At 34.5% G+C, this 9,843-nt stretch overlaps 1 protein-coding gene and 1 pseudogene across 1 annotated transcript; one reads left to right on the top strand and one right to left on the bottom strand.

Annotated features, from left to right (window-relative positions):
- Nucleotides 1-826: 826 nt before the first annotated feature.
- On the top strand, nucleotides 827-5,382 carry LOC107415052 (probable CoA ligase CCL12). Its single transcript, XM_016023322.4, has 14 exons — nucleotides 827-1,215; nucleotides 1,505-1,634; nucleotides 1,736-1,995; nucleotides 2,155-2,356; nucleotides 2,557-2,597; nucleotides 2,751-2,879; nucleotides 3,074-3,147; nucleotides 3,245-3,465; nucleotides 3,607-3,701; nucleotides 3,785-4,001; nucleotides 4,169-4,294; nucleotides 4,484-4,582; nucleotides 4,796-5,002; nucleotides 5,101-5,382. Exons 1-14 carry the CDS (start codon nucleotides 947-949, stop codon nucleotides 5,212-5,214), a joined length of 2,184 nt encoding a protein of 727 aa, XP_015878808.2. The 5' UTR covers nucleotides 827-946; the 3' UTR covers nucleotides 5,215-5,382.
- Nucleotides 5,383-5,935: 553 nt separating this feature from the next.
- Nucleotides 5,936-7,547, bottom strand: LOC107415056 (feruloyl CoA ortho-hydroxylase F6H1-3-like; annotated as a pseudogene).
- Nucleotides 7,548-9,843: the final 2,296 nt, after the last annotated feature.

Genomic DNA, 9,843 nt, shown 5'->3' with positions numbered 1-9,843 from the left:
TCTCAATTGCTTCACTCTATCTGCATTTATGCATTTTTATTTATTTTTCTGGTGAAGTTTCATATTATTTTTCTTTTTGGATCTTCAAGTGAAAATTCAGTAGCCATGGGAGAAGAACAGAGCCTTGACATCGAAATTTTTGGGGCAATGTAAGCTAACGTCATTCGCTAGACAGAATAACAACCCTGTCACATTGGGCACATCGTAATAATAAAATATTTTCGTTCTTCTAAGAAAATAGTATTATATAACAACTTCGTTGTCCTTGTATTTTATTGACATTCGTGTCCAATAATTCCATTCGCATGAACCCAAAAAAAAAAAAAAAAAAAAATATATATATATATATATATATCCATTCCCTTGATTGAAAAAGAGAGATAAATAATACCAACAAACACCCTTTTATTTGACCAATTTTGGAAAAATATTTTTTATTTTCAGAAATTATATAAATAGTCCTATTATATTTCATTTTAACATGTGACCTAAGTATACATTTAGATTGAGATGTGTAAATGTCAATAATAGTTTAATTAATTATACTAACGTAAATATGAGACAATTTATAGGTGAAAAAAAAAAAAAAGGTGATATGGCAATAAAAAGGCAAAATTCTTCTGTAATTTCTAAAAATATGTGTACAGATAATGACTGTTTCACCACAACACAAAAAGAGTGGTGCTAACGTTAATGTAATTTTACCATTAATTAATAGAAAACGAGGTGCACCCACCAGGCTACCACGTGGTTCGCTCATCTTCTAGTCACATGTGCCACCTACCGCTTCGCATGAGTGACACTGCTTAAACTTTTATTACCAAAAGAAAATCACTCCCTAACCTTCAAACTTTTGTTTTAAAATTAATCTGTTTTCTACAGTTGGACAGTGTTTATGGTTGGTCTGTTTTGTCATTGAGAACAGAGAGAAGAGAGAAAAAGAGAGATGGAGAAGAAGAAGAAGAGCATACACGAAGTGGGAGCGGAGGATTTGGTGGAGGCAGGTTTACACATTGATGAGGCCAAAGCCTTGGAAAGGGTCCTTAGAGATTCTATCTCCGGATCGGACCCAAGAGAGGTTTGGCGGCGGTTGGTGAGTCAGAGAGTGCTAAAACCATCATACCCACATGCCCTGCACCAATTGATTTACTACTCCGTCTATGCTGATTGGGATGTCTCCTCTAGAGGCCCTCCTCTATACTGGTTTCCTTCTCTGTAATGCCCCACGTTATACTTTGTTTTGGACTTTTCTACTTCTACTTCCAACTGTTTTCCTTGTTTCCTTTGTTTCTTTTCTCTTCCAATTCCAGTTTCAATTTTTATGCTTCTATCATTTTCTAACTTAGCCTAATTAAGTATGTTTCAATCAAAAGAAGAATTATACTAGTTTCGTAGTGTGTGCTTCTTAACTGATTTTTAAGTTTTATTCGTTCAAGATTTTTTACTGTGTCATGCCGTCAGCTTCCTTATCCTTGTTATGATCATGGTTTCTGTATTTCCTTAGATATCAGTCTAAACGTACAAACTTGGGACGTATCATGGAGAAGCATGGTTCAAAGCTTTTGGGGTCCTCATATAAGGACCCTATTACAAGTTTTAGCCTCTTCCAGAAATTCTCTGTACAGCGTCCTGAGGTAAAGTATTTAATATTGCATATTGCAATGCGTCTCAACCTTTCAGGTACAGAGCCAAACTTGATGTTTTAACTGGAGGAATCAAATTTATTGCTTTTTAGGCTTATTGGGAAATCCTTGTTAAAGAGCTCTCTGTTTCATTCCATCAAGCACCAAAATGTATATTAGACAGAACTGACAAATCGAAACATGGAGGAACATGGCTTCCTGGTTCGGTTCTGAATATTGCTGAATGTTGCTTGCTACCAACTTCACATCCAAGAAAAACCGATGATAGTTTGGCAATTGTATGGAGAGATGAAGGTTTTGATGATTCCAATGTAAACCATATGACACTAAAGGAACTTCGGGAACAAGTAATGTATGCTCTAAACTATTAACGTACATTCTTCTTCTGTCATATGCTGTTTTCATCATTCATTTCACTTGTCCGAATATAGCTGTATTACAGTAGCATATGCAGTCTGAATTTCATAATATCCTTAATCTTTTTTATGTTTGCATGTGGCATGGTTTGCAGGTTGGTAGCTAATGCATTGGATGCAATGTTTTCAAAGGGTGATGCAATTGCAATTGACCTGCCGATGACAGTCAATGCGGTTATTATATATTTGGCAATTATATTATCCGGATGTGTTGTTGTATCTATAGCTGACAGCTTTGCCGCAAAGGAGATTGGAACCCGGTTGAATGTGTCCAAAGCAAAGGCTATCTTTACCCAGGTGAGTTTTCACTCCTAGAGATCTGACTCTGATTTCCAGATTTGTGTATGATAATATATACAAAGTTCAAGCAATCTGGTATGCAGTATTCAGCTTTGCATTGTTAGTTGACTCGAATAATTCCAGTTCAGACCGCTACAAATATATATTCTGTTTGGCTTTTAAGGTGTTTTGTGCTGAAATGATTATCATTGGTTCAGGATTTCATACTGAGAGGAGGTCGAAAGTTTCCTCTTTACAGGTAACACTACCTTTTTTTAAGTTATGTCCAACATACATGTCTCTAAATATTAGCCTATCCCAAGTTTGCATATTTTATTCTTTTTCCTGTGAGCTACCTGGCAAGAAAAATAGTATTTTGTAATTTCTTTTTTCTTTTTTTCTCTGTTTGTAGTCGAGTTGTAGAAGCTGTTCCACCTAAAGCTATTGTGCTACCTGTACTAGGGGACCATTTGGGCATTCAGTTACGAGAACAGGATTTGTCATGGAAAGATTTTCTTTCTAGTGTTAATCACCATTCAAGGTACTGCCTGAACAAAAGTTTAATGGTTTTGCCACATAAAAACTCTTGCTAATGCAACTACATAATCCATATTTATTATTATCACTGCTGAACATGTTAAGAGAAGCCTTAAAAGTTCTTCTTTTCTTGTGTTCCACACTAATCAATTCTATATATAATTAGATTGTCGTGTAATGGTATTCTATTATTGGCAGACCAAATTATTATTCTCCAATCTATCAACCAATAGACTCAGTGACAAATATACTATTTTCATCTGGAACTACAGGTAAAAAGAATGTTAAGCTGATATTTACTGTTATCTTTCTCTGTCTCCAACAATTTGTTTAAACCAAGATTGTTGCTTATTTTTTGGCCTTCATCAGGAGAACCAAAAGCTATTCCATGGACACAACTTTCACCAATTCGATGTGCAGCTGATTCATGGGCTCACATTGATATCCAAGTTGGTGATGTTTGTTGCTGGCCAACAAATTTAGGATGGGTGATGGGTCCAATATTACTTTACTCATGCTTTCTATCTGGTGCAACTCTGGCTCTTTACCATGGATCACCTCTAGGCCATGGTTTCGGAAAATTTGTCCAGGTAACATCACGAATACTATCAATGAATCGATTGTGGAAAGATATTTCCAAAAGCGTTTTGTTTTTAGAAGCAATTTTATATATTAGCATTAGAACTTCATATCCAAATGCTGAATGATTTTCTTTTATGACATTTATAAAGGATGCAGGAGTGACTATTTTGGGTACAGTTCCAAGCCTTGTAAAAGCTTGGAAGAGTACACAGTGTATGAAAGGTCTTGACTGGACAAAAATAAAGTAATTATTTTCACTTTCAGATTATAAACTTGTTTGCCTATGACTCCGAAGAAAACTAACTTAAACTTGGATATCTTGTGCAGATCATTTTCTTCCACTGGTGAAGCATCTAATGTTGATGATGATCTTTGGCTTTCTTCACAAGCTTATTATAAACCCATTATTGAATGTTGCGGAGGGACAGAGCTCGCATCTTCATACATACAAGGAAGTCCACTGCAGCCACAAGCTTTTGGGACATTTAGCACAGCATCAATGACAACAGGATTTGTCATCTTTGATGAACACGGAATTCCTTATGTAAACACATACCCTATCTAGTTTTTAATCAGGCTGTCAGCCAGAGTCCAAAACACCTAGGAAAAAAACAAAAATTGGAAATGTGAAGGTGTTATGCCTATTAATAGATGATTTTAGAGTTTCTACGTGTGCATACATATTTGATTATCCTTTTGCCACTGTGACAGCCAGAAGATGAAGCATGCACTGGTGAAGTGGGTTTGATCCCTATATACATGGGAGCAACTGATAGGTTGCTAAATGCTGACCATGAAAAAGTTTACTTTAAGGGAATGCCACTGTACAAAGGAATGGTATGCCATTTTACATAGATCTGATGAGCAATTTTTTGTTCAGTTTATCTCCTTTAGAACTTTTCTCAAAATTATCCACAAACAATGTCAGTTGTGTTTTTATTTGAATTCACATTTCTCCAATTTTAACTTTTTTGTGAAGGTTGGTCTAATGAAAATTTTCTGTAACTCTCACATATCAATTGGCAGTGCCTCAGGAGACATGGAGACATTATTAAGAGAACTGTTGGAGGCTTTTTCATTGTACAAGGCAGGGCTGATGACACCATGAATCTCGGTGGCATCAAGGTACATACAATATTCTCCATCCTTTATTTCTTTCTAAATGAATGATGATGCAACATTCAGAAATCATTCCAAGGTTTCTGTGCTCACACACACACACACACACACACACACACACACATATTTATATTCATCTTGACTTAATTGTGTTGGTATGTATGCCTGGGCTTATTCTTGAAACGCATAGAGAAACTGAAAGAATGGATTGATATGCAGACAAGTTCTGTTGAAATCGAACGAGTCTGTGACAGGGCTGATGAAAGTATCATGGAGACAGCTGCAATAAGCGTGGCGCCAGTGAATGGGGGTCCAGAGCAGTTGATCATATTTGTGGTATTAAAGAAAGGATATAATGCAGAACCAGACAAGCTGAAGATCAAATTCTCAAGAGCCATTCATAGCAGCCTCAATCCTTTGTTTAAGGTTTGACTGTTTAACATATTCTTTATGCAACAATGTGGGCATATTAAACTCGAACTTGGCATTTTAAAGGAGTCTGAAGGTTTTCAATGTGTTAACAGGCGGCGCTTGTGAAGATTGTTCCGGAGTTCCCTCGAACAGCCTCAAACAAGTTGCTGAGGAGAGTTCTTAGAGAACAAATCAAGCGCGAGATTTATTTTCAGAGCAAAATTTAGTTAACAGCATATATATATATATATATATGTTATCATCCGCGGCAATAGAGTTCATTCCTTTCCTTTTCTTTGTGGATGAATAAGAGAAACATGTGCCTAGAATGATCAGTGTATTATATATATATATATATATCAGGAAAGTGAATAAATATGTTAATGTTTTATGCATTTGAGAGTTTGTATCTTCGTCATAAACGGTAAGTCAATGGTCATAAGGTTGGTGAACAAATGATCGAGTTGATATGAAATCAAAATTGTACACTCTTTGCTACTTTGCTGATATAAAAAGAAATTAATGAGTTCATTCCTCCAAAACTTACGTGTACCATTTTGCTAATATGATCGAAAGCGTAAATTTAAACACAAGCGAATAGCTAAGCAATGAAGCTAGGTCAGCAGGGTAATTCCAATCACTCTATATCCAGCCACTTTGAATATAGGACACTTTCCAACTTGCAAAATCATGGAGTGTTGCATTATTATATATTGGTTTAAGATCAACTAGTACTGCTTGCTGATTAATTAGCTCTTCTAGTGGTGTTACAATGTCTCTGCGCATCTTGTTGTAACTAATAGTGCGGATCGCAAATGAAGCTTCATGAGTAAACCATTAATCTATTTGACTAAGAGTAAAAATAGAATATCTAAGTAGATTAAAGTTGAAAGGGGCAAAAAAAAAAAAAATAAAAAAAAAATGAAGAATGATTGTGCATCTAAAATATTGGCGGGTAATCAGAAAATATATATTCAAGGCAAAGGACAGCTTATGTGCGCCCATTTACATAATCAAAGGGGTTAAAAAAAAGAAATAAAAAAAAAAAAAAACTTGGGATGAATGAAAGTAATCTCACTCTTAATTACTCTAATCATCGATACGCTTTTGATCACGTTTATTGTTACTTGTTGCAACAAAAAAAGAATTTGATGCTTATGAATCAGAAGAAGAAGACGGGTAAAAACTTAAAAAAGATTCATATCTTTGCATAGTCAACAGTACCCTTCCCATCGTGAGCCTTTCTGAAGAAGTGCTTGACGTAGTCCGAATACAGAACTTGCTTGTAAATGGGCTGTTCTCCACTTGCAAGCAATTCAGGCAACGGGCCGATGATGTCATGGGGCCTTGGGTTCACAAAAATGGGAACTGATATCCTGTTCTTGCTCCCATTGGCAACCACACGGTGCTCGACGCTCTTGTATCTGCCATTGCTCATTATCTGCAGCGCATCTCCCACGTTGATGACAATGGAGCCTTTCACCGGAGGGACATGGATCCAGCTGTTGTCTTGTAGGTCCCGCACGTACAGTCGCCAATATCATCTTGGAGAAGGATTGTAAGAGTTGAGACATCGGAATGGCGGCCGACTCCCACGGTGAGCTCAGGGTTTGGGCAGATGGGATAGTAGTTTATGTTAATTCTGCGAGATCCCATTAGAAGATCTTCTTTGCTTTTGTCAATCTCTGTCACATTGAGTTTCTCCATCAGCACCTTCAGTAGTTGTTTAACAACTGCTTCGCTCTTCCTCATGTACTCTAGCAAACCATCCCTGCAAGCAGCAGGCCACAATGCAGAGGCTTCATCATCAGAGACATAGAAGAGACTGAGGTAGTCCTTCCACTCCAGAGCTTTCTCTGCCTGCGGGCTAAAGCTGGTGCCATAGCGGACGGTGTTGGAAGGCGAATTGTCCTTGGAATACTTGTTCTTCTCTTGAGCAGGCAGCCGAAAGAAGCGGCGGGTTGCTTCCTTGGCATTCTCCAGAACTTGAAGGGGGACTCCGTGGTTGACAATCTGAAAGAACCCCCACCTCTCTGCCGCATTACAAATGGTGTCCGCAACACCGGTGGTGTTGGGGTCGGATAGGTCGATGATGGGAATGGCGTTCTCTGGGATGATTTTGGTCATGCAAAGCCTTTCTTCCAGAGGTTGGATATATTGTTTTGGAAGGGTTTCGATGCCTGTTTCTGATAGACCCTTTACTCCATGACCTTTGGTTAGCACAAAGTCTGAGAAATCAGAGGCAGGGTTGGTGATGTTGTTGATAACAGCCAATGTTGGAGCCATTGCTTGCGAGATGTTGCGCCTTAAAAAATTTAGAGCCTTAACTATAAAGTAGTATTATGTAATGAGGGTATGAATGCGGAATATGAAATAAGTAGCTAGTAGCTAACTAATGAATTTGAAGCCAGGCGATGATGAAACTTAGGAGAGATGAAGAGCTTATTTATAGTAGAATGCCTCAGAATTAGCAGCCACCCCACCGTCCTCCTTTGCTATTTTAATATTCAAAATTATTGTTATTACTATTAATATTCGCACCAACTCCATCTATGAAATTATTAAAAACATATATTTGTAGGATGTATATACATATATATATTCACGCGCATATATTCCTCAAAAGAACCAAAGAAAAGAGAAGTTGGAATTATGCACGTGCACGGTGCATATGCATGCTTCCTGGAAATTGCATGCACTTTCATTCCCATTTTACTTTTGTTATATGAAATGAACACCACCCTTGTTCTAGTCAATTTTGTCGTCTTCCAAATTGTAAGTTGTCTAAACGTTTTAATTAATCCTGTTATCTTCTTTGTTAAAAGATTAAATCATTAAACATATATATATATATATATATATAATAATATTGCAACAAATTATAAACAGCTTGTATATATGTATACGTTTTTTGTTTTTTTGTTTTTTTTGGTTGCTTTCAAAGTGCTCATATTTAAGTGGATAAGATAAGATTTATCTGGTTGCTAGCAGGCTCGTGACAACGTGAATATATATATTTATATATATATATATATATACAGGTATATATATGACATAAAAATATTGATCTTAGTGCTCGTGACAACGTGAATATATATATATATATATATAGTTATATATATGCCATAAAAATATTGGTCTTATTGGCGACGGATATAGAACATAGAACTTAGGACTCAATCAACTTTGTCTGCTACTAAAAATTTGTTCGCTTTAATTAATTTGTCTTTTGTCTTTCCTTTTTAATTAATTTTTTAATGAAATTCAACTTAGTTAATTGGCGTCGTGTAACAAAGATATAAAACACCAAGGCACACAATGTTTTTATTTTTTTAAAGAAAAATAAAAAGAAAAAGAATAAAAAAAAAGGCATACAATTTTTTTTCCCCTTTTTTGGTTCTACCATGGTCAGGTATACATACCATACAACTTTATTATCATTATGCTAGATATCAGCATTCTATAGCACTCTATTATCTGTACATATACGATGATGAAACTTATATAGAATCATTTCAGGATTTTGTTTTTTACTTTTTAAAAAATCATATTAAAGTTGAAAATTTAAAAATATATTTATTATTTATTAAGATCCAATAAAATTTATTTTTCTATATAAGATTTTACTATCAATAACTCATATTTAATTATTAATTGAATTTTAAATTCTAATTTGCAATCAAAAAGCTAATAAAACAATAATTCTCATATTAAAACCATGGGTTCATCCCTTGTGATTTCATACATATATACTCTTTTTTTTTTTTTCATTATAATTATGGTATATTTTCCCCTTCTTTTCTTCACTTTCCATTTTTTTTTCTTTTTTTCTTTTTCCATATTAATTATAATGGAATGGTTCCAAATGTTTCTAATTCCCTTCAAACTTATCCTGCTTCACATGGTGCCTATATCCCTACGTGGTAAAGAATTATTTAAAACTTTTACAAGAAATAAAAATGAATTATTAACAAAGAAATAGATACAATAACCAAAAATATAATAAAGATTTTATCATCAATATTAACATACTTTTTTTTTGGTCCAAATTCTTATTAATTATTAATTTTCTTATTTTATATTTTGTATTGCCTAGACAAAAATCTATCGCCTGATCATTTATAGTGTTGTCTGTTATAATTATAACGAGTAGTTTATATATTAGTTCATAACCATTGTTTTCTCAATGAGAAGATTAAGAGACTTACTATGTCTTCGGCATCTATTTTATGCTCCTTTAGACCAAGGACCGTTTATGTTGTAACGAATAATGATACTAGAATTTGGGTGGAGGAAGTGCCTCCATGGCTGCTGTTGTTTAATGGAATGTTTCTTTTTCCTTAAAATAAATAAATAAATAAATAAGACGGTCAAACTAATGTAATTTAGTACTGAAGAAAAACATGTAACATATGTTTTGTTTGATTTGGTTGTGGTATATACCTTTTTCTCCATGTTGTTTTCCTTCCTTTTTTTTTTTTTTTTTTTTGGGTAAATGAGAATTGCTTTTTCCCCTTGTAGAGACAGCAAACTTTATGATTCTTTCGTTAATAATGCTAGAGCTACAAATATCTTTATAAAATTTGTTTATTAAGTCATGTGATGAATAATATAATCATGTTTAATGTATATATTTTTAATTTATTTATTTGCTTAAAAGTTCATTTATCTATATTTATATTGTACAAATATATTAATCAATAATATATCGATACATGTCATTTAATAAATATTTTTGATAAATATTACTCTTCTTTTATTGAGAAATTACTAACGACAATAAAAAATGGAGGCTTTGAACTAGCCACTTCTTCATAAATAATGATAAAAGATACAAGCAAAGACCAGCTCTATTT

The sequence above is a fragment of the Ziziphus jujuba genome, chromosome 4, assembly GCF_031755915.1.
Source record: "Ziziphus jujuba cultivar Dongzao chromosome 4, ASM3175591v1".
Taxonomy (NCBI): Eukaryota; Viridiplantae; Streptophyta; class Magnoliopsida; order Rosales; family Rhamnaceae; genus Ziziphus; species Ziziphus jujuba.
Note: the sequence above shows the minus strand (reverse complement) of the source record. Positions and strands in the feature narration are given on the sequence as shown.